The 23411-nt window shown below is 48.6% G+C and overlaps 2 protein-coding genes and 1 long non-coding RNA gene across 3 annotated transcripts; all 3 read right to left on the bottom strand.

Moving 5' to 3' along the window:
- Positions 1 to 3191: 3191 nt before the first annotated feature.
- LOC149304711 (cell adhesion molecule CEACAM1-like) lies at positions 3192 to 9072 on the bottom strand. The gene is made up of 6 exons (XM_089479104.1): positions 8991 to 9072; positions 7855 to 8211; positions 6094 to 6375; positions 5001 to 5108; positions 4253 to 4354; positions 3192 to 3520 (listed from the first exon to the last, which is right to left on the bottom strand). The coding sequence occupies exons 1-5, from the start codon at positions 9070 to 9072 to the stop codon at positions 4275 to 4277; spliced, it is 909 nt and encodes a 302-aa protein (XP_089335230.1). The 3' UTR covers positions 3192 to 3520; positions 4253 to 4274.
- Positions 9073 to 13953: 4881 nt separating this feature from the next.
- Positions 13954 to 15121, bottom strand: LOC149304710 (uncharacterized). The gene is made up of 3 exons (XR_016271889.1): positions 15048 to 15121; positions 14440 to 14475; positions 13954 to 14074 (listed from the first exon to the last, which is right to left on the bottom strand). It is a non-coding gene; the product is annotated as an uncharacterized LOC149304710 (long non-coding RNA).
- A 651-nt stretch (positions 15122 to 15772) lies between these two features.
- LOC149304709 (pregnancy-specific beta-1-glycoprotein 1-like) lies at positions 15773 to 19968 on the bottom strand. Its single transcript, XM_089479103.1, has 4 exons — positions 19857 to 19968; positions 17387 to 17737; positions 16615 to 16887; positions 15773 to 15900 (listed from the first exon to the last, which is right to left on the bottom strand). The coding sequence occupies exons 1-4, from the start codon at positions 19966 to 19968 to the stop codon at positions 15773 to 15775; spliced, it is 864 nt and encodes a 287-aa protein (XP_089335229.1).
- Positions 19969 to 23411: the final 3443 nt, after the last annotated feature.

The following is a 23411-nucleotide window of genomic DNA, read 5'->3' as shown; positions in this document are numbered from 1 at the left end:
CCATGCTGCTTCTCTAAAGAGCAACACCATTGCATCATGTATCACAGCATACAGATCCACATTTGTTAGAATCATAGAGTCATAGAATTGGAAGAGACCACAAGGGTAATCGAGTCCAAGCCCATTCTGCCATGCAGGAACTCACAATCAAAGCATCCTCGACAGATGACCAACTAGCCTCTGCTTCGGGGTTGTGATACGTCAGAGTGAACCTGAAGTTAGTAGTCAGCGTGGTTGGAGTCTTGGACCAAAACAATGTTTAATTGCTTGTTCAACCGGGGGAAACGCACTGGGTGACTTTGGGAGAGTCACACTCTCTCAGCCTCAGAGGATGACAATGCGGGCAAAGCTTCTCCGACCATGGCAGGAGGTTGAACTGGATGGCCCTTGGGATCTTCTCCAACTCAGCGATCTTATCATTCTGTCACTGCAGTCCATGAAGACTCATGCCAAATAAAAGTTACTAGTCAGGCGTAGAGAGATCTTGTAGCACCTTTGAGACTCACTGAAAGAAAGAAGCTGGCAGCAGGAGCTTTCCTAGGCTTCAGTCTACTTCCTCAGATGCATTTAGATACAACAACAACAACAACAACAACAACAACATGTAGCAAGATCCTGTAGCATCAGAGAGATGGAGGCAAAGAGAGAGTAAGGGAGGGAGGGAAACCTTGTTGGCAGTTGGTGGTTGACAGTTGGAATATTGTCACCCATCCCCTGATTTGTACTTTCCGCCTTCGTTTTCCATTTCCCCCAAGAAAGTCCTGAGCAAGCAAAATCTACACATTCTTGTGTTAGGCAGCAATCTCCCCTTTGAACCACCTGCACTGTGCTTCCCATCATTCCCATCAAACTCCAGTAATATGTGTTATGCAACTCTAATAGGCTTGTAATTCTAAAACACAATTGCAATGCTATATGGATTCAGTTGCAGAGAGATCTTGTAGCACCTTAAAGACTCACGGAAAGAAAGAAGTTGGCAGCATGAGGTTTTTTTAGACTAAAGTCTACTTCCTCAGATGCATTTGGTGGAGTAGAAGCCAGGGACAAACATATAGATGCCATTTCAATTGTCAATTCAAATTCAAAATCCTTTGTGTATGGAAATGAAGTGTCAAGCCCAGTTTTAACTAGGATCTTGTATGAACAAAGGCTGCTAGTCAGGCCTTGCAGGACTCTTGGCTGCTTTTGCTGCAACAGACGATCAAAGATTAGCACTGACATTTTTAAAAAGGTATCCTGCTTGCAAGAATAGCAAAGAAGAGGAGGAGGAGGAATGAATCTTAATGGATATGGTAAGCTATCAGGTAGGAAAATTCCAAGTATCACACAACTGATATAATTCTTGGGGATGTTATTTGGAGAGTGCAAGTATTCAAAACACCAACAAAACTAGTGAGGGGAAAATGCCTTGGGAACCCAGCTGGGTCCCAGCTGATCTGAGGAGTTGCAGAACCACCAAGACCATTTTGTACACAACTTTGCTTTTTGTGTACATTAGAATGTCTTGGGTGGTTTGGAAAGTGCTGTGCTGGATCATCTCCAAGAGGTTCAGCCAAGGAGGACTCGGCCCCTTGAACTTGAATTGACACTGACCTGGCACACAAGGCAAAGCAATCTGAGCTGTGATTCAACCATAAGCACACACTGCCTCTTTCCTTTCATTGGAAGGGCCTCCCTTCTCCTCTTTGGATCCGAATGACTCCCTGAACGGTCACCTAGCCCTTCCCTGACCTAAGGCCCAGCAGCTCAACCTTTGCAGCTGGAGATGAGCAAAAAACAGGAAGAGATTGCTATGCCTCCAGCCAGAGCTCCTAGGAAAGGCCGACATTTAGCACACAGGCCAAGGGTTGGGTTGCTCCTAAACTGCCCCCCAAATTCCTTTTAAATGATGTGTTTATGAACCGGAGAACCAGCACAGTCTAGTGGCTTGAGCACTGGGCCATGCCTCTGAAGACCAGGGTTCGAATCCTTGCTCCAGTAACCTTGGGCATATTGAGGGGGGAGCAAGCTTGTTTTCTGCTGCTCCAGAGAACAGGACCCAATGGAGCAATGGATGCAGGCTCCAGGAAAAGAGATTCCAGCTCAACATTAGGAGGAACTTCCTGAGATTAAGGGCTGTTTGACAGTGGAACAAACTCCTTCCTCGGAGTGTAGTGGAGTCTCCTCCCTTGGAGGCTTTTGAACAGAGGCTGGATGGCCATCTGTCAGGGATGTTTTGATGGAGAGTTCCTGCACGGCAGAATGGGGTTGGACTGGATGGCCCTTGCGGTCTCTTCCAACTCTATGATTCTATGATTGTAGTCACACTGTCTCATCCGCACTTTCTCACCTTCCCTCTGCCTTTGTGTCCAGTTCCGTCCAATGAAACATTTTTGATGCAGCACCGGCTATGCAAGGTTAATGGAAGTCACTTTGTAATACAGGAAAATCACTCTGGACCTGCTCAGAGGATTCTTACTCTGCAAGTCCCAAGATTAGAGCCTGGTTCTAGATCAAAACCCTCACATTGCTAAACGGATCGTAAAGACAGACCTATGGAGAAACCTTCATCTGTTGCCCGACACATCTGTCTTAAGTATACTATGATTTACATCGTTCTGTCCACCAATTTTCCCCTTAATTTCAACACTAATGTATTTTATTGTTTTTTAAATGCTGATTATTTAATTGTAAGCTTAGTATTGGGATGGGGGGGGGGGGTTGGGAAGGGACTAATTTTTAATTTTATTGTATTTTCTATATACTTTTATGGTTGTAACCCACCTGGATTCCTTGTGATTGGGCGGGCTATAAATAAATCATTTATTATTATTATTATTATTATTATTATTATTATTATTAAGTGGGCGAACCCATTCCTCAAAGTGACCCTACTACCCCCATTCTTAACATCCCCCTGCCAAGCAATCCAGCCTCCATGGGGCATTCATTGGTTTGCTCCAAGATGTGAAGGAAGAGAACTGGGGCAGATCTAACAGCAAGATGGAAGGGTGCCATCTTGTCTTTTCCTTCAGATAGCCAGATATCCTGAGATGGCTCTGGTCTCCATGGAATAGAATGACATATTCATTTTAACTGGTTTTTAAAGGGAGGGCTGAAAATAATAATAAAAATAAATGCAGGGGGCAAAGGAGGAGAAGCAAAAGACATGCATTTTTTTTTTTTTACTGTGATGTGTATTATTTTTTTATTTGAGAAATGAATAATAGGAACTATTCTTTCCATGTGAGCAGAGGTTCTCCCAGGATGCGTCTACAAGTATCGGCCGCCATGCTCCAAACTGTCTCCTTTGTTTGGGAAAAGAGGGTGTTTTCAAGCTGAAGAAGCCAAATTCAGTTGTAGCCTTTTGGGGAAGAATGGGGCGAGCCCCTAAAATCACTCAGCCGAGAGTGAAAGGAACAGCTTTTATCTGAATGGAAGAAAGTGGTCCAAGCTAAAGGCAGCAGAAGAGGAGATGCTGGTTGGTTCATCCATTAAGAATCGCTTCTTCATAGACATGTGGGCCTCCGTGTTGCAAGGTCTGGAAATAAAATAGAGATATGTCAGGTGGAAACAACACAATCACACACCCTCCAAAATGTAACAGATGGAAACGGGGACCCATGCAGCCAAACAACATCCGACTATGGTCAAGATGGCACCATAGCGCACCTTTTCACTGTTGAGCAAAACCCATCAATAGGCTCTCAATCTCGCTGCTATTCCATTGCTAGCTTTGTGTGATAAGTCCCTTCTGCTGCAGTTCTGCTTCTCAGGCTGCCACATGCATTGTGGGCATGATCCTGCTCCTATGCAGCAATTGTGGATGCCAACACTTTCTTGAAGCTGTCTGCCGAGTGCACATTCACACAGCAGCCAACTCCGAGAAGTGGTTGGCTGCTGCATTCACTTGTCCCTCCCCAACTTCTTCTTGGAAGGAAGCATTTTGCAATGTAGAAAACAGATCATGCAACCATGGATCACCAAAGTGCTACAGTGGTGAAAAGCGTGACAAGAAATGATGCCAAACCAGTGTGCTTTCACCGTTAAACTAGCACAATTGGGACAGGACAGCAGGCTGGTGTGATAAAGTCCATAGAAGGAAAAGAGGAAGACCACACTACAGGTGCACAGACGCCACCAAGGAAGCCATTGCAAGACCTGAGCAGGGCTACAGATAACAGGGAGACGCAGAGGTCTCTCCTTCTTGAGTTGCCACAAGCCAAAGTCAACTTGATGGCAATTAACAACAAGTAGAAAGAGCTGGACTCACCCACCGCAGTGATCATCTCTCCTTAAAGGACAACATTCCCATGGGAAGAAGGTGTGTATGAGACCGATGCAGAAGCCGTTTCCTTGCCTTTACGATTAATCCCTGCAAGAAGGAGAAACCTAGGAATCAAGCTCTGATGGGAACACCAGCCAATTCTCCTCTGATGGCCATCTCTGGGCCAATGTCCTCCAGATACGTCAGACTACACTGGGATTTCCCCATTGGGGTTAAAAATAATAATAGTTGAGAAAGCCCCACTTTTAACTGAAGCACAGGGAGTGGAAGAGCGGTTTGCTAAGGCTGTGGCATTAGCCCAAACTAATGTCTGTTTTGAGAGATAAGCTAACTAATTTTATTTTTTAAAGATCGGAAACTTTTTATGGACTTTTTGATCACTAAGAAATCCAACAGTGTAATAATTTGTGGTTATGCTTATTAGTAATTCTAATAGGATTATTTAATTGGATCTCGACTTCAGAGACCTAACTGTGTTTTTAATGGAAGATATCAGGATGCAAAGGGATCTTGAGGCCAACTGAGAGAAAGAAGCTGTAGCACGAGCATTTGTAGACTTGGTCTACTTCGCCAGATGCAGAGGGATCTGCAATGACAGAATAATATGCTTCTTTTTTATTTCTGTTTCCATTACAGCTAGGATGAGGGAGCAGAGCCCTATTGTGTTGCTTGTCCTCCCTTCTTTCTGTCTTCCCTCCTTTTGCTTTCCCTCTGATTCCAAAGCCTTACTCACGGAGAAAGAAGTAAGCCAGGGCTCCGACCAGCGCCAGTCCCACAGCCAAGCTCCCGATTACGATCCCAGCAATGGCTCCAGATCCCAGGCTGTCTGGAAAAGGAGGATCTGAAGAGCAAACCATATATTTTTGTTAGGATTTCAGGGGTGCCATTTTCAAAGGATGGTGCTCATATTGTGGCCTGTCATCGGGATTCTGGCTTATCTTTGCAAAATGCAAGGGGAAATCTTTGAGAGAAAAATCTGTTAGTCCCAAAGGGGTGTGTGTGTGTGAGAGACCTAAATCACACAGTTAGTTTGAATGAGCAAGAGAGAGAGGAGAGTTTGCATGCAGGAAATCCCTATCTATCCAAGGCTGGGGAAGGAGAATGCAAAAATCTTCCACTAGGTTCTGGGGTGGTGAGTTTGGGCGGTGTAATTCCCTCCGTCTTCCCAGGTCACTGAGCCAACTCTGAAGGTTTCTTCATATCACTTTTATTGCAAAACCACAGAACCACTCCTCTGGGTTGGGAGCGGCAGAGCACAGCAGAACCAATTGGGAACTTTGTCCCAGGGTGACGATTCCAGACTGAATAATCTCCCTTGCACTTTGTCAAGGAGTCCAGGCAGGAAACAGGCGCACGGCTGTAAAAGTCTTTTGTCTCAGAGCGGCATCTTCTTGAGCCTGGCCTTCCTCCCGCTGCCTTGGGGGCCCTCTGGCCCACCCTCCCACTCCTCTGGGCAGGAAATTCGGAGCTACATTAAGCTCTAAATTAAGATCTAAATTGAATCAGAGCCATTTCATGCTAAGCAAATGTTGACTCAGAGCCATTTCATGTGAAGCAAATGCTGCCCAGCACCAGTTACTCAGTGGCTGCAGATGGCTTCTGTATCCGGGGAGTGTTGAACCCATGCTGGGTTTTAGTCTATAACATCCAGTAGTTTTAAGGCAACACCCCAGCTCTGGGCATGATATTGCTGAACATAGATATCACCAAAGGACTGGAAAGAAAATGCACTTAGAAAGAAATGGAAGAGTTGGAGACAGGGCAGGATAAAACAGAGGCGATAACTGGACCGGACGACCTGGTGGTGGTGACCCACAGATACTCACAGATCACAGGGACATATAAGACATTGCTTATTTTGTTGAAGGCTAAATTGAACACTTGGCACTGGTAATTCCCAGCATCTTCACGGAGAACCTGTTGGATGGACAGGGTGCGATTACGGTCAGAGAGCTGGATTCGGGGGCTCGTTTCCACCTGACTGCCATTCAAGAGCCAGCTGATGTTGGCATGGGTCGCCTTGGTGTCACAAGTCAGTTGAATAGGGTCAAGGGCCTCTCTTGGGAAACGTTTGGAAGAGATAGACAGCATGGGTTTGGACAGAATCTCTGCGGATGGAAAAGACAGAGCGTCACAGTTAGTGTCACCTCTTGGGCAAGAGAGCAGCATAAAGAATGTGTGTTGGTTAACTTTGCAAATAGGTTTTTTTTTGGAATGCAGGATATATAAGCAAGTCAAGAAATTGTCCAGAAATGGGCAACTTTACAGAACTAGGAGGCATCTTGGGGACCTGCATAGTCCTCCTTCCACTCGTCATTGCAAGAAATCCAGTTAAGAGAGCCATTAGGGCTGAAGGGCGGGATATAAATAAATAAATAAATAAATAAATAAATAAGTGACCATATGAAGGGCAACGGCCGTTTCATGTTAAGCCAAGGAGTAGGTTAGAAATGCTGGTCAGAAAAAGTTATTCAGAGGACGCGGATGGCTTCTCTGTCTGGGAAGCAATGAAGGCATCTTACTCCATTAATGTCTCAGTTGTCCTTTGCTATGGAGAAAGCCAAAGGTGTCAGCGAGGGTTGATCCTTTTAAAAGAAAAGGCTGTATCACCCCAAACTGGGTGAAGACCTTAGGTGATGTAGGACTACAGCTCCCAACATCCTTTGCTGCTGGCTAAACTGGCTGGAGCTACTGGGAGTTCCACTCCAACAATGTTTGGAGAAGATCTGTGTCTTTGCCCATCTTTGCCTTAAGCTCAGGTTTATGTAAGTCATGGTTTGTAGGTCTAGTCACAAATTGTCCTATGGACCAAACAAACCACAATCCACTTTTTCTTCCCAATTTCTCTATTTTTTTCAGCCGCTGGGAAAATGACCATGGCACAAGCCACACTTCTGGGCTCAGATGTTTGAACAACCTGGACTTTGTAAGCCAACAAGAAGCCAGGACTTCTAATGGTGAGCTATGGCTGCCTAAGAAACCTGGTTTGCTGGTGAAGATGAACTGGGACAAAACAAGAAGCCAGAATTGAACAGACCATAGCCTGACTTACCATCAGGTGGTGCAAACCTAGCCAATGTGTCCATAACATTCACTCCAAAGGAAGAACCTTTTTCAAAATCCACCAAATGTGGCTCATTCCTGCCAGCCTGGATCACTTTGTCTTCATTGAAGACCTCAAGAGTTTTACATCCCCAAATGTGGCGCCACTAATGTGTTGTTGAGCCACACACAACATTCCTAAGGCAGCATTCCCTTCATCCCAGAGTTATTGCACCGTCCCAAATGAGGTGAGGACTTGTGTGGTTAAAGGGCATGAAAGGGGCACCTAAGTGGGCACAGTGAAGACTATTACTATTTCATTTCCACATCTTCCATAGGCAAAAAGAGGGAGGTAGAAGAACAGTTATCATCTCCCATCATTGGTGATGCAAAAGCTGGCATTTTCCTGGCACCTCTTCTTGGAGGAAATGAATTTTGGGAGAAGGCGAGGCTCTCTGGGGCAACTCTCAGGGCTACCTGGAAAGTCAGTGGTGGAGAAGATGGCTCTTGCTTACTTACTTACTCCAAGGATACTTTCAACGTACCTACGACCTGGAGGTCCAGTGTCAACGTTTCGTCCAGCCCAGGCCCTTCCACTTTGTGTGTGTAGGTTCCCGAGTGCCTTACTTCTACCTTCCGGAAGCTAATGGAGCAGTCCCAGTCCATGCGCTCATGCCCTGTGTAGCCAGGCCCATACAGTGAGGGCAAGATGCTTGCAGGGAGGAAAAGGCTAAAGATGAGGCCCATAAAGCCTGTCCCTCGGTACCAAGTACATCGAGTGGCGTTTTCTGGGAGAGGATGGGATCTCAGGGCGAGGCTGTCTCCTTCCACCAGAAGCATGGGAGGCTCAGGGGTCCCATTGTGGGCTCCAGACAGCAGGAAGCAGAGGCTCAGGAGGGAGGCTGCAGGGAAGGAAAAGAGAGGGAAAGGAAACCCTTTGGGGAGGAAAACAGCCCTTGGAACTAGAAAAGCCAAAGGGACAATGGAGGCCAGCTCCAGGAACAGAGGCTCCGGCTCAACCTTCCTGAGAGTAAGCGCTCGTTGAGAGTGGGATATCCTGCTTTGGAGGCTGTCTTTAAGCAGAGGCTGGGGGGCCATCTGTCAATGGGGGTCCTTTGATGGAGAGTTCCTGCAGGGCAGAAGGAGGGGCTGGGACTGGATTAGGGCCCTTCCTGGGGTCTCTTCCAACTCCAGGATTCTAGGATTCTGACCCCAAAGCTTCCAGCAAACAGAGCCATCATTTCGAGCAGAGGCTTTTTTTTCGGGGGGGGGGTGGCAGGGGGTGCCTGGAAAGGTCTCTCCAAAGCCTTTTTCTCCCCACATGTGGCTCTTGCAAAGGGGGCTCAAGCAAATGGGGGGGGGGATGAGACCCTGGCGAGGCCCCGATCCTGGACCCCGAGGGCCAAGCAGGGGGAAGGGAGAGAGAGAGAGAGAGAGAGAGACAAGGGCTGGCTGGCTGCCCTCCTGGGTTTGGGAGGGAAGGAGAGCGTCAAGGAGCAGGAGCCGAGGAGGAGCAGCCCCCTTCGGGAGCCTAGTGGCCCACTCCGGGGCCATCGCCGACCCCTTCCCTCAACCACTCGCCCCTTGCACAACTTAGTCGCCCTCCCCCCAGGATCTTGGTAGCCCCCCGAGGAGCCAGTCGCCCGGCCCTCCTGCCTTCCCTGCCGGCGGGGCGGCTCACCTGCCAGGAGCTGGGCGGCCCCGGAGGTCTCTGCCCCGCCGCCGCCGCCAAAGCCCCTTCCTGCTGCTGCTGCCAGCCCCATGGCAGCCGAAGAAGAAGGAGAAAGGCTCCCCCAAGAAAGAGAGAGAGAGAGAGAGAGAGAGCCTCCGCCCAGGGATGCCCCCCGAGTCAGCCCTCGGCCATCAAGGGAAAGGCTGCCGGCGGCGAAGGCTGTCCCTCCCTCCCTGCCTCCCTTCCCGGGAAAGAGGGCTGGCCCAGAGACAGAGGGAAGGCTGGCCCCGGCGTCGAGGGCAAGAGAGGGCACCAATGAGGCCCTCGGGGCCAGTGTTCCTCTCCGCTTCCCTTTGGACAAGAAGGCTTGCCCAAGGTTTCCCTCTGGGGAAGGGCTCTCCTTCTGGGCAAGGCTTCCTCGCAGTGTCCTTCGGAGGGCTTTCTTCCGAGAAACGTCAAAAGGCCAGCAATCAACTCTTCCCGAACATGGCCACAGAGCCTGAAGAGCCCCCCACCCAAAGCTATGGACGCCGGCCATGACAACCTTAGCCTTCCTATTCCCCAGTCTTCCCCCATTTCCCTATGGGCCAATGTCCCCCAATGATTCCCTCTGGCCAAGTATGCTTTCTCTATGGGCAAATGCTGTCACTTGTTTTAGTATGCACCCTCAGAGTCCACACCTCAGAAACCATGCATGAAAAGAGACCTATGCCCAGCCCTGGGTTTCACACATCCAGTTTGGCCGAGTGTTTCAGGAGCTCTGAATGTTTGCAGACAGTGGGCCTTTGGGGGGCTTTGGCCTTGTTTGGGCAAGAATAAGGGCTGAAAAGTCAGCCCCCCCCCTTCAGCATTTGCTGCAGGCCAAGCAAGGCCCACTCCCTCTCTCCCAGGAAGAGAGGCCCAGAGCTGAGGGGCAGCCGCCAAAAAGACCCTCGGCTTTTCCCAAACTTTGGGAGCGGCGGCAGAATTTCATTCAGAGCTCCCAGATATTTAAAACCAACGTGTCCCAGCCCTCTTTGCCAGGAGGGAGCCAGCTTGAAAGAGCAAGCATCGCATGGCCTTTCTGCTTTGTCAAAGTTCATCCTTGCATCAGTTGATGGCTTTGTTTGAAAGCAGGGTGGGCCACTAGGTTTTTGGAATGCAACTCCCAGCAGCCCTCCCTCTCTAGGGATTACATTGGCCTGGTGTTCCCCAAAACGCAAGGGTCTTGGGAGGGCACCCCCACAATGAACCACAGAATCCTAGAGTTGGGCAAGACCCCAAAGGCCAGCCATGCCAAGCCCATTCTGCCATGCCATGCCATGGTCCTTACAGCAAGGAAGTCCCAGGAAGGACTGGGAGAATGACATCCCACCTTCCCCTTTCCCCACTTTTCCTGGAGGCCAATGGGATTTTCTCAGGGTCAGTAGGAACAAGCAGAGACACGATTGATTGATTGATATTTATTTACTTATATTATTTACTGATCATTTCTTTCTTTATTAAAATAGTTTATATCCCACCCTAAATCTGAAGATCTCTCGGCAGAACAACCAATTTAAAATCAATGTAAGACAATAAATAGCAGAAACTGCAGTTTAACAGATTTAAATTATCATTTCTCTCTTAAAACCAGGTAATTTAAAACCTGTTAAAATAGGAGTTTATCACATGGAGGGCGAATTGGTAATATCCCATGCAGAAACGGGGTTTTAAAATCCAGGTGTTATTTATCAGATGCATCGGCATGAAAGAGAAACAACGCGAAAATAATCCGAATGGAATGCTGCTTTCTACTTTCGGGGTTTAGCAAAAGTGAAAAGGAGCTGGTTTTGACAACTTCGTGTTTGGGCTATTTTTGAGCTATTTCTCTTTCAGGCAAACATTGTTTGAAAAGACATCCCAGAAATGTGGTCCCCCCCAACTTTCTGTTTGGGTTCACGCCGAACGTCGTCTGAAAAACAATGGGCAAACGTGGGTTGTTTTCAGTTTTAGTTTCTGCACGGGATTCGTCCCGTGTGATAAACTCCCTAGTCTCCTTCTTGGGAGATTTTCAAAGAGAGCTATGACAGGTATCTTTTGGGAGAGCTTTAGTTGCTCCTTCTTGTGGCGGAGGGTCGGACCTGTGGCCCCTTCCAGTTGTAATAAGATTCTGTGATTCTAATGCTCAGAAATCAGTGTGATTTAGCATCAGGGCAGAGGTTGCAGGAAGGCTGTGGGCAGTCAAGGCAGGTCTAGAGCCCTTGGAAGAGCCGCTGGCCGGGTGCGTCATGAGGTCTACTCGCATGCCACCAGGATCTCAAGGGCAGCGCTTGCTGTGTTGCGGGACAATAGATTTATGGCTTGGCAGGTATAATTCCCGCTCTGCACCCGGCTCACGTCTCGGAGGGCCAGCTCTGCCCCACTGCCACAGCTCTTCCCGTTGAAGAACCAGGTATATCTCACGCCTGGAAAGGCATCCGCCACGCAGAAGAGCTTGATGTCTGAATGCTCATAGTAAGCGTTCTTGGACGGCACAGTTGCAGGTGGGTCAGGTCCATCTGGGACAAAAGAGAAGGATGCGAACAGGTGAGGATTTGTGAACTGGGCTCAGGTTATTATCAACTCCCAGTCCTGGGAAAAGAGCGGGATAGAAATAAATATAACAAACAAACAAACAAACAAACAAACTCTCTTCCTTTCCCATCACCGTCTGAAAGATCTGTTCCTGGGAGGAGACCTACTCTGAAAAACAGTTTTAGGAAAGACAAAAGTGATCTCTGAATTGAAGATCCCAGGTGAAGAGACAGGACACAGAGGGGAATAGCTATCTATCTACCTACCTACCTAATGACTGTATAGATATGTGTCCCCCCATGACTGCCTGGGCTCAGACTTTTCTCCTCCGCCTGGGCTAGTGGGGACTGAGAGAGCCTTCCTCCTCCTCCTCCTCTTTGGGGGCCTGGCGGACCAAGGAGACGCCCTCCGTCCTGCCCCCTTCCTTGCTTCCTTCCTTCCCGGCAGAGGAGGACAGCCCCACCGGCCCCGCCTGGGAAATTCCCTCCGGAGCGAAGCCGGAGCAGCCTCTCGGCCCTTCATCGCCCTCCTGCCCCCCTCGGCCCCATTCGAGTCAGGGCTCCCCCTCGTGGTCACTCCATGGAAGGGACGCCTCCAAGACTCCCTCTCTTCCATTGCAGCCAAGTTGCCCAGGGCCTGGAAAAGGAGTCTCTCCATCTGGTTTGTGGCCTTCCTCTCTTTCCTCCACCTTTCCTAGCATCCTTGTTTTTCCCAGTCATCCCTGCCTTCTCCTGATGCAGCCAAAGTACAATAGTCTCCGCTTGACCATCTTTGCTTCCAAGGAGAGCCCTGGTCCGACCTGTTCAAGAACCTATTTGCTGGTCTTCTTGGCTGTCCACGGGATCCTAAGTACCACATTTTGAATGAGATGATTCTCTTTCTGTCTGCTTCCTTCACTGTCCAGCTCTCGCATCCATTCATGGGGATGATGGGGAATGCAATGGCCTGGACGATTCTGGCTTTAGAGCTCAGTTGTATGTCGTTGTTCTTCAGCATCTTTTCCAGTTCCTTCATAGCTGCCCTTCCCATTCCTAGTCTTCTTATTTACTGACTGCAGCCTCCATTCTGGTCAAGGTTTGATCCTAGATAATATGGGAACCCTTTAGCTATTTCAAATTCCTCATTGCCTAGACTGAATTTGTGTATTTCTTCTGTGGCCATTCTTTTTGTTTTCTTTATGTTCTGCATCAGTCCCGCCTTTGCACTTTCCTCTTTGACCTTCCTTATGAACTGCTCCAGTTCCTGAATGCCTTCTGCTAATATTACGGGGTCACTGTCCGCATCTCTTTTAAGTTGTTAACGTTGCTTCCTCCTCTCTTCACTCCTCCTTTTCCTGGTTCTAATTCTGCTGTTCTTATGATGTTTTCCGCACTTAAACAAAGAGGGGGGCACACGCCACACAGGACCCTTAGTCATGCTTCTTTGGCACCAACGTGACTTATCACTCCTAATTCCCATATATACCCCTGAAGGTCATGCTAAGAGTTGGGACATAAACAGCTAGCAAAATTAAAACAATACCTTCAAATTGCCATATTACACATACAACCTCAGCGCATTTAAACTTTGTAACTGCTTCACCACTAATAACTGCCATCACTAACTTATCTTACATTTTTGCTTATTTTATGATCCTCCAACGTTTCAGAGATGACCAGCCCAGTGGACAGCTGTGGTCCAGCAACCAGAGAGCATGCTCAAGAGGGCAAACGTTGTGGATCAGGAAGAGGCTGCAGCAGTCTGCTCTTGCTTGACCCTCCTGGAAAGCGGAGGACTCCATCCCTCCTCTATTTCCTACCTGCTGAATTAACTGAGTGCAAACAACTTTGGGGATGTAAGTCCAATCAACCAACCAACCAACTTTGGGACTTTGAATTCATTTTGCAACAGCTGTAGTCAGGAACAAAAGGCAAAAGCGAGTAGGAGGAGGAGAGAGAAACTGGGACATTTCAAAGCAGCTGGAAAAGTGGGATGGCCAAGGATTAACTGGGACCATCCCTGCCAAATTGGGACAGTTGGAGGGTAAGTGATGGGGGCACATGGGAAAGTGTGGCCCTCCAAGGTCTACTGGGGGGCCAATGCAGCCCCTGAAACCTGAACAATTGTTGACACCTATTTGAGAAGGATAGGGCCTCAAGGGAAGAAGCAAAGCCCAGCCTTTATTTATTTTTTCTTTCATTTATATCCCACCTCCCCCCCCCCCAACAAGTTCACAGTTATATGTGTGTAGACCTCCTCCCCTCTGCTTGGCCCTCACAACAGCCCTGCAAGGTAGGCCAGGCTGAGAGCGAGGAGGAGGACTAGGCCAAGATAAGCCAGTTTGATGTCTTGGTGGTGACTAGAACCTGGATCTCTCAAGTCCCAGAAGTCCAGTGCTCTATAACCACTATACCCCCCTGTCCCCTGTGCTGGATGCAAAAGCTGCTTGAAAGGATGGATCTCATCTGGAAGGCAAGAAGGACCTGGTGGTTTCAAGTCTAAGGAAGGGCGGCTCATTGTGGATTCATTGGTTCTTGCTTTGCATCTTCATGCATGGTCCAAACTCTGTGTTGTAAGGTCTGGAGAGAGAGAAAAAATGAGATCGGTTCTGTGGAAACAAGGCTGTCCAAAGCTGTTTGATGATTCTATGAGAAGATGATTTATTATTATTGTTGTTGTTGTTGTTGTTGTTGTTGTTGTTAAGCTTTATTTATATAGCGCTGTAAATTTACACAGCACTGAAATGCATCCTCTGATAAAACTTGAGGGCTGTTTGCAATTTTGAAAAAGACAGTACTCTTTAAAAGAAATAGCTGCAAGTAATATCCAGCCTATTGGCTGGAAGAGCTGGACTTGCTTTGCTTGGCTAATCTGCTTTTTAAAACAGCCACAATAATCTCCTTTGTGGGAGAAAGCAGAAGAAGCATGAACAGCCTTGGCTTACCTCGTATATATTTTCCGGGGAGCTCTCAGGACTGGCCTGGGTTGAAATAGAAAAGAGTTACCCATTAATGATAAACCTGTGGAGGCAGTTTGTTACGTCTTTTTAAGAGCTGTCTTCCAGTTTCTCAGCCACAGAGACCTCCATGCCCTTTCAGTGTCTCTGGCTGCATTTGCGCTGCAGAAATAACACCACTTTAACTGTCATGGTTCAGTGCTAGGGAATTCTGGGAACTGTAGTTTTGTTGTGGCACCAGAGTAGAGGGTTTCCATGGCTAAGTGGGGATTCAAACCCTGGTCCCCCAGCATCTTAGTCCAATCTCAAACCACTACACCATGCTGGCACATCTTTGGGCTTGGACAAGGGGGAAAAACCCATGCAAAGCCATGACTGCTAATAACAGTTTGCAATACTGAGCTGAATGGACTATCAAGGACCTGATTTAGGAGATGCGCTGCTTCCTATGCGCATATGTAATCCTAATGCTTGGAACATATTGTGCTAGAGGGTTACCTAGTCTTTTGGTCTTCCAAAGAACTCCCATAATGCTGGTGCTGCCCATAAATGGGGAACAGCACCATGGGAGAGTAGAGTCGCTTTACACAACTCACCCATGGCCCTGTGGGCCCGAAAGGGCAAACGTTCTCATAGGACGGAGGCGGAGCAGATGGCGGTGCGGATGGCGCAAGGACAGGAGGCGGCGTCCCTCTTCTCCAGCGTCTGCATCCTGAAGGAAAGAGAGAGAATGAGAGTCCAGATCTTGAATATCCAACTTCTCCATTAGTTTTGGAATTTCCGTTGTGGTTTGCAAATCTTCCATTGTTTCTCCATCCAATAAAGTACAATTGGGCTGAAAAACAACCTTCTCCCATTAAATTCCTTGCAAACATATACCCTAAAGGCAACGGATCCTGTCTGATCTTGGAAGCTAAGCTGAGCGAGCCCTGGTTACTACTTGTGTGGGGGACCGCCAACAAAGACCAGGTGCTGTTGGTGATATTTCTGAGGAAGAAACTGGCAAAAGCACCTCTCAGGGTTCCTTGTCTAAAGAAAACCTTATGGAAATTCACAGGGCGGCCATAGGTCGACAGGAGACATGAAGGCACAGACAGACACACACATACAGTTAGCTTAGACTGAGGTGGATGGCTATCTCTCAGGGGTGCTTCAGCTGGAGATTCCTGCATGGAGGAGGGTTGGAGGAGGTGGCCCTTGAGGGTCCCTTCCAGCTCTTTCATTCTGTCATTCCTGATCCATTTCTGTGTTGCTATCTCTCCTCTTGTTCCATTGCTGGGAATGGAGCCCAGGGACCTGACCCTCCCAGATCCCAAGGGATTCACTCACGGAGGCAGAAGAAAAGCAGCATCAATCCAATGCAAATGACCAGGAGTGCACTAAAGGTTCCAGCCACAATCTTCACAATATCACCAGATTTCCATGAGGCACCACTCCAGTCAGGAGAATCTAGAGCAGAGGGGAAAGTGTCTCTTTAAGGCAGTGATTCCCAAACTTTAGTCCTCCAGGTGTTTTGAACTTCAGCTCCCAGAAGCCACAGCCAACTTGGCCAATAGTCAGGAATTCTGGGAGCTGAAGTCCAAAACATCTGGAGGACCAAACTTTGGGAAGCACTGACTAAAGCAATGGTTTCCATACTTTGATTTTGTTGAACTTCAGCTCCCAGGATTCCTGGTCATTGGCCATGGCAGCTGGGGCTTCTGGGAGCTGAAGTGCCAAATACTTGGGAGATCCAAAGTTTAGGAATCTCTGCTTTAAGAACTGCTGTCAATTAAGACTGGCATCAAACTAATTTGCTTTCTGTTTTCTGAACAAGGCTCTCTGGCTGACTTGAAGGTGGGAATTAAGCAATGCTCTTTGACTAGGACTCCCAGCATTCTTCACTGTTGCCTAGGTGACTGCTGGGGATTACAGTCCAACAAACTTGAGGGCCACATATAGTTCCCACCCATGACTTCCATGGTGCCCCCCCCCAATATATAGCTTCCCTATGTCTATAGTGTCCTGTGGCCCTCCAGATGTTCTTGGATGGCACAATGAAGCCAAAGGTGAGGAACGCTGGGAGCTGCAGTTGAACCACACCCAGAAGGTTTTGTGGTTCCTACTCTTTGTCTAAATCCATTTGTTATTCCTGATTTGGCTCTTTGGCCTGGGGCGACTCACCTGTGACAATGATCTGCCCAGGGTTGCTCACCACATCGCTGAAAGGGTTGGTGGCCACGCAGGTGTAGCTCCCAGCCACGTCTCTGGTGACATTCCTGAGCATGAGTTTCTGGCTCTGGTTAGAAAGCACCTCCGTCTCTGGGACCGGCTGGCCATCCTTGACCCAAGAGATGGTGAACACGGAGCTGCCGGAGGTGATGCACTGTAAGGTGACATTTCCATTCTCTTCCACCATGGATTTGGCAGGTTGCAAGACAGCTTGAGAGAGTTTTGCTGTGGACAGAAGAAAAGAGTAAATGCACGTGTCAGTCCTTCTTTCTGGGTCCTTGCAGCCTCCAGTTTCATACTATGTATATTATAGTACTATCATACCACTTCAGCTGCCATGGATCTCACCTCTGGAGTCCTGAGATTCATAGTTTGCTGAGGGGCTTAGGAATCTCTAGTGCACACCCCTGAATTAAAGCACTAAAACTCCGGTGGAGCATTCTAAGCCCCTTAGCAAACTACAAATCCACACAAACCCAACGATTCTACAAAAATGCGCACAATGAGAAAACAACAGGAATCCAGGTTAGGATTCCTGAGGCTGAAGCCAAAGGTGGATCAAATGGGAGAATGGTGGACTCTCCCACACAGAGGTGGAACGGGCATCTTTCAGGAGGTCTTTAGTTGTGTTTTCCTGCACGGGGTTCCCTTCCAGACCTGTGGTTCTATGGGTCAGTGTCCTCAGAGCTTTGGCCAGGAGGGTCAAGGAGAAAGCAAGGCTCACCTGCCACCAGGAGGTCAACATCTCCTCTTGCATAAGAGGCTCCATCTCTGTCTATGATCACTGTATATGTTCCAGAATCGTCCTCCGTGGCGTTGCTGATGTAGAGGGAGCAGTCCTGCTCCATGACCTCCCGTCCGCTGTAGGCCTCTCCCAGGACAAAGAGAGGCTGGCCGGCCTCATGGGTCATGATCAGCTCCATCCCTCGGAGCCAGCGGCAGTCTCTGAAGGGGTCAGGGCTGGCCTGTGGGGTTAGGCTGATGGTCGCTCCTTCTTCGATCAGGTTGGAGGGTTCCAGCAAGATGGAAATCTCCTGGCCGTGAATTGGCAGGTTGGAAGAAAACAGGATGGAGGCTGCGGCACAAAATGACAGAAGGCGGTTCTCTCCAAAGCATAGTACAGTGGACTCTCCACATTTGCTGGGGTTAGGGGCACAGGACCCTCGTGAAAATGGGAAAACCGCACTATATAGTAAAATGAGCTTTGCCATGGCCTTCCTCTGAGGCCAAGAGAGTGTGACTTGTCCAAGGCTACCTACCCAGAGGGTTTCATGGCTGAGTAAGGAATCGAACCTTAGTCTCCAGAGTCATAGTCCAACACTCAAACCACTACATGACTCATGGCAACCGTAAGGTGAACTTATAGTGGGGTTTTCTTGGCAAGATTTGCTCAGAAGAGGTTTGCCTTTGCCTTCCCTTGAGGCTGAGAGAGACACCCAGGGTGTGTTGGGAAATGTAGTTCTTCCTTGAGGATCGTTAGAAACTCAGAAAGTAAGCAAGACTGTTTAATCTCACTAGCAAAGCTTACTCAGCAGAAAAATGATGATGATGATGATGATGGGGCAAGCAGGAATAAAACTTTATCTAGCTCACTCCTCTCCCAGCCACGTGTCCCCAATAAAAACACACTCACTTGGTTAAAAGTGAAAAAGAAAATAAGTTTGCTTACAAAATCATGTGTATGAAGAGATACATAGGTCCAGCTTCATGTTGCAAGAAAAATGAGGTAGAAAAGGTAGTCTCCATGCATCTTAAGAAAGATGCTCTCTCAGCCTCTTTTCAGCTCCAGGCATAGGCATGCTGATTAGTTAGTAAGCAAGTTTAGTAATGGAGTCTCATCTCTGCTGCTTCTTCACCCAAGACAAAGGAAATTAGATGTCCTCCTCATGGTAAACAGGAAATGAGGAGGGGGAGTGAGGAGGGGGGTTGTTAGTAAGCAATAAAACTACCATTGACATGCATTACTAGAAAGTCTTAACATGCAAACCATCGATATGTATTGCTAGAAAGTCTTAGCATGCGAAGTTGCTATATCCCAACAGGGTGACCTTGGACAAGTCACACTCTCTCAGCCTCAAGGAAGGCAATGGCAATGATGGCTGAGCCTTGGTCTCCAGAGTCATACTCCATCCTGCTCCTTCTAAACTAGCCAGCTATTATCTGCAGTGAGGGTCATGTCTTGATGTGGGCTCCCTTTTGTTTTTCCCTCAGGCAGCAAAATGCCTTGGGTGAGCACTGGAGAGTTGGCCGCTGTTTTTCAGTAGCCGCCTTGGCCAGCTGTCCCTGTGATGCCACGGAAGCGCCCAGGCTTGGCTCTGGTCCTGTGCCAAGAGGATGCAAGGGTGGCAAAGAGTACGCACAGCCCTACCTCTTGCCACCCATAAATGCCATTATCTAGCCTGGCCAAGGACAAGGTGAGAGGAACATTTGCCTTTTAAAATATAGCAGCCCGGCTCTTTCCAGCCCCAGTGGCTCCACCTTTCCAGCAGTGTTTGCTGGAGGGGCCTTTGTTCGGTTCCCCACTTGCGCATGAAAACCCACTGGGTGACACCTGTGGCAATAAGTCACACTCTCTCAGCCGCAGGGAAAGGCCATGGCAAAAGCCCCCCTGAACTGCCAAGAAAACCCCAGGATAGGTTTTGCCTTAGGCTTGCCATAAGTCGGAAAGGACTTGAAGGCTCACAACAACAACAACAGCAACAACAACTAAACAAAAGTTTTAAAAGACTACAATCACAATCCAGCTAAAACACTATTTTTAAGATCTAAAGGCAATTGGGGGGAAAATCCAGCAACACTAGAAATGCAAATTATACACTAGAAACATGGCATTTCATTGCATCTTTCTCTATCCTGGTCCATTTAAACAGGAAAATCTTTGAGGAAGGAAGGAAGGAAGGAAAGAAAGAAAGAAAGAAAGAAAGAAAGAAAGAAAGAGACAGACAGGCCAACAGACAGCAAGCAAGCAAGCAAAATACACAGATGGAAAGAAAGACGGGAGGAAAGAGACAGACAGACAGGCCAACAGAAAGAAAGACAGACAGACAGACAGACACAGACAGAAGGAAGGAAAGGAAAAGAAAGAAAAATTAAGAAAGAACCACGCAGAGGGAAGGAAGGAAGGAAGGAAGGAAGGAAGGAAGGAAGGAAGCCGAGTTCTAACTCTCCTTCCTTGCCCCCGGTCGGTGCCTTACTCGCCAGGAGCGCCGCCTGCCAGCCGGAGCCTTGCCAGCCCAGAGGGGGCCCCCCAAGAAGGCGACCCAGAGCCCCATCCCTCCGAGGAAGAAGAGGAGGAGGAGGCCCCATGGCGGCTCTGGGTCCCCGGGAGGATGCTGCTGCTGCTGCTGCCTTCGGCTGGCTGGGACTTGCCCTGCCCATGCCAGCCCATGCCCAAACCTTGCTGTGGCTGTTCTCGGACTTCCCCTCCCAGAAGCCCCCGCCCCTTGGACGGAGCACCAGGGATCCTAGGAACTGGAGGACATCTGGAGGACCCAAACATCTGGGAGGCAGCGCCAAAGGAAAGGCAGCCCAGCGCCGGGGGGCTCCAGAACATAGGAACCCATGTTTCCTGGCCATGCTCCGAAGGGAGGGCACTTGGGCATCATCATGCCTCCCGGACAGAAGGATAGAATGGAGCAGGGCAATAGGATTTCCTTATAGCCCACCTTTCTCCCAACAGAAGGACTCAAGGCTGCGAACAACATGCATCAAAGAATACAGTACAAGAAGATCTGTCTGTCTGTCTGTCTGTCTGTCTGTCTGTCTAATTAAACAATTTAAAGAGTCAAAGGAAAGGAGGACACATGGCTGGTCAGCCTGGACAGGGGCCATTTGGGAATGCCAGCTGGCCAGAAGACTGCAATGGAGTGAATAAGTAACAAATCAAACAAAGGGCCAAACTTTCCATGGCAAGAGGCTGCAAATTGTGGGGAGGGGATGCCACCATGGCAGCAGGAGGCTCATCCCAGCTCTGAGGACAAGGACTGTCCCTTTAAGGCTTCCCAGGTGGTCAGAAGGGGCGGAGCCCAAAGGGGGCGGGGCCAGAACTCCAGTATAAAAACCGCCAGCCTGGCGCTCCAAGGTCTCACTGCTGGGTTCTACTTTGTGGCTTCTTGGTCCAAGGGGGCGGAGCCAGTGGAGTGACCTCTTGGACCTAAGAAGCAGAAGATCCTGGGATGGATGGAGGGATGGGTGGTGAGAAGCTGGACTCCGCTGGTGGCAGAGGGACCAGGGCATCTCTACTGGGCCCCAGAAGACCACCCAGAAGATCAGTGGGCAAGGTCCTTCCATTTCTCAGAGTGGAAGGGGCCTCGTGTGGGCAATGGGCACATCATGCGCTCTTCCTGGGCATGGCAGATGCTGCCACTAATAGGTGAGGGATGGATGGATGGCTGGCTGGTTGAAAGACAAGGCTGGATTAGGATATGCTGAGGTGTGCCTAAAAGGCCCAGAAGCATGAGTTATTCTAATAATGAATGCATGTTGTTTGTTGTTGCATGCCTTCGAGATGTTTCTGACCTATGACAACCCTAAAGTGACATCATTATGGAATTTTTGTGAGCCAAGAGTGTGTGATTCATCCATGATTGTTCAGTGGGTTTCCATGGCCAAAAGAGGAATGGAACCCTGGTCTCCAGAGTCATAGTCCAGTGCTCAAACCATTACACCATGCTGCCTCTCACAAGGGCACTTTGTCGTTGCGTGCCTTCAAATCGTTTCCAACTTACGGCAACCCTAAGGTGACATTAGCATGGGGTTTACTGGGGCTGAGAGTGTGTGACTTGCAGGGGGAATCAAGTCTTGGTTTCCAGAGTCATAGTCCAATTCATACACAGAATCATAGAATCATAGACTTGTTGTTGTTGTTGTGCATTGTCAAGTCATTACCAACTTGTGGTGACTCAAGGGTCAACCTGCCGTTTGAACCTTTGCTTTAAATTTTCATGCTTTTTAATTAAAAAGTGGTGTTTTAGCTGAAGGCACTATTTAATTTTTGAGTTTCAGACCAGAACCTTGAGAGACTTGGGTTTGAATCCATGGAGGCTCACAGGGTGACCTTGGGCAAATTGTGGCAAATCACTAGCTCTTCTATGGGGGAGCAGGCCTTTCCTTGAACTCACCACCTTCTCCCTTGCACCCTCCCTTCCGATGTTTCCCTGCAGCCTTCCTCTTGAGCTCTTGCCTCCAGTTGACCCAGAGCCAAGGTGGGCATGAAATCGGAGTCGTGTTGGACCCACCAGAACCTGTCGCAGGGCAGAACATCACCCTCACCCCCGGAGGATACTTGGAAGGCACTGGCATCTGTTTTTGGTTACAAAGAGGAGGAGACAAGGAGCACCGGATCCTCACTTACTTCCCTCCTCCGGTCTTCGTACAAGAAGACGGACCGGCCAACACCGGGCGAGAAACGCCAGGCAAAGACTGTTCACTGCACATCCGAGAGCTGAAGGCGGCCGACACCGGGAACTACACCATCTTGAAGAATAAGCTCCGGGGGTCCGGTGACCCTCAAAAGGGCCACGTATACCTCTTTGTTCCAGGTGAGAGGCGAATGCTTCAGTCCCGTATCTTGCAGGACAGTGGCAAGCAACCTGGTGTTCTCCAGACGTATGGATGGCCATCTGACAATGGGGATGCTTTGATTGAGAGTTCCTGCATGGCAGAATGGAGTTGGACTGGATGGCCCTTGCGGTCTCTTCCAACTCTATGATTCTATGACTATAACTCCCATCAGCCCCAGACAGCATGGCTGATGGTGTAGGTAGTGGGTTGGGTTGGGATTTGGAAGTCCCAGCTTCTACTCCCATCCTCACCAGGCCATGAAGATTAGTGAGTGAACTTGGGCCAGATGTACTTGTTCTCTCAGGCTGACCTTCCTTGCAGGGTGGTTGTGTGGGCAAAGGGGAATGAGCCATGTATGCAACTTTGAGCCCGTCACAGAATGAGGGGAGGGAGCGTAACTATCCTCATGGGTAAAACTCAGAGACATCACCGTGTTAGTCTGGAATATCAGTATGCAAAGGGATGGTGCACCATGTGAAAGAAGTTCTCCTTGTGGGGTTGAGCATGAGTATTGCAATATAAAAGGCAGCACTGAGGCTACATCTGAGAGGGCTCAGAGCTTGGGAAAGTTACACTTTTGCCCTCTGGATGCCAACATCCCATGCTCAGCATGCAGAGTGGCCTTGCCAGCTGGAGGAGTGGTCTTTAAAAGTAACTTTTCCAAGCTCTGGTCCTGGGCACTGCATTGTCTTGACAACTCTCTCTTGGCCTCTAGATTACAGCCCCTGCAAAAAACCCACATTCCTCTGAATCATGAATGGCGGGATCACATCCTATTTGAATAGAATGAGGAGCATTTAAATCATGTAGGCAAGTGAGGAAAAAATACTCTCAGTATTCCGTTGTTGATAAACATAAAGTAAGTCTATCCACCCTCCAAAGTTTTAATATTCTGGGGAAGGATGTGGAGAAGAGCAAATCTTGAGGAATGGAAAAAAGTTGCTTTTATTCTTGCCATTAGCTCAATGTGTTTCAGCCCAGTAATATTTAATGCTCCTCTTCAGGGGCTGATAAAGGATCAGATTATTTGGGTTCACGGGCATTTTGAGAATTGAGACGTGGATCTTGATGCAAGGTGTAAGTACAGTACACGGAATTGATGTTGCAAGTTGTTACTTGCCTCCTGCTATACCTTTTGTTGTTTGTTTGTGATATTTCTTTTATCAGCCTCTGAAGGAGGCTGTTAT

Source organism: Sceloporus occidentalis, unplaced genomic scaffold (genome assembly GCF_023333645.1).
Source record: "Sceloporus occidentalis isolate IW3139 unplaced genomic scaffold, rSceOcc1.0.p SCAF_13, whole genome shotgun sequence".
In the NCBI taxonomy this organism is placed as follows: domain Eukaryota; kingdom Metazoa; phylum Chordata; class Lepidosauria; order Squamata; family Phrynosomatidae; genus Sceloporus; species Sceloporus occidentalis.
This window is presented reverse-complemented; position numbering and strand designations above follow the sequence as displayed.

Bases quoted from the DNA above. Each gene is read 5' to 3' on its own strand.
- LOC149304711 (XM_089479104.1), bottom strand. From the start codon at position 9,072: ATGGGGCTGGCAGCAGCAGCAGGAAGGGGCTTTGGCGGCGGCGGCGGG. The intron at 8,212-8,990 runs GTGAGCCGCCCC...CCTTCCCTGCAG, and splicing joins GGCCGCCCAGCTCCTGGCAG to CCTCCCTCCTGAGCCTCTGC. The intron at 6,376-7,854 runs GTACGTTGAAAG...TTCCATCCGCAG, and splicing joins ACTGGACCTCCAGGTCGTAG to AGATTCTGTCCAAACCCATG.
- LOC149304709 (XM_089479103.1), bottom strand. From the start codon at position 19,968: ATGGGGCCTCCTCCTCCTCTTCTTCCTCGGAGGGATGGGGCTCTGGGT. The intron at 16,888-17,386 runs GTGAGCCTTGCT...TTCTGTCCACAG, and splicing joins TGTTGACCTCCTGGTGGCAG to CAAAACTCTCTCAAGCTGTC. The intron at 15,901-16,614 runs GTGAGTCGCCCC...CCTCTGCTCTAG, and splicing joins TGGGCAGATCATTGTCACAG to ATTCTCCTGACTGGAGTGGT.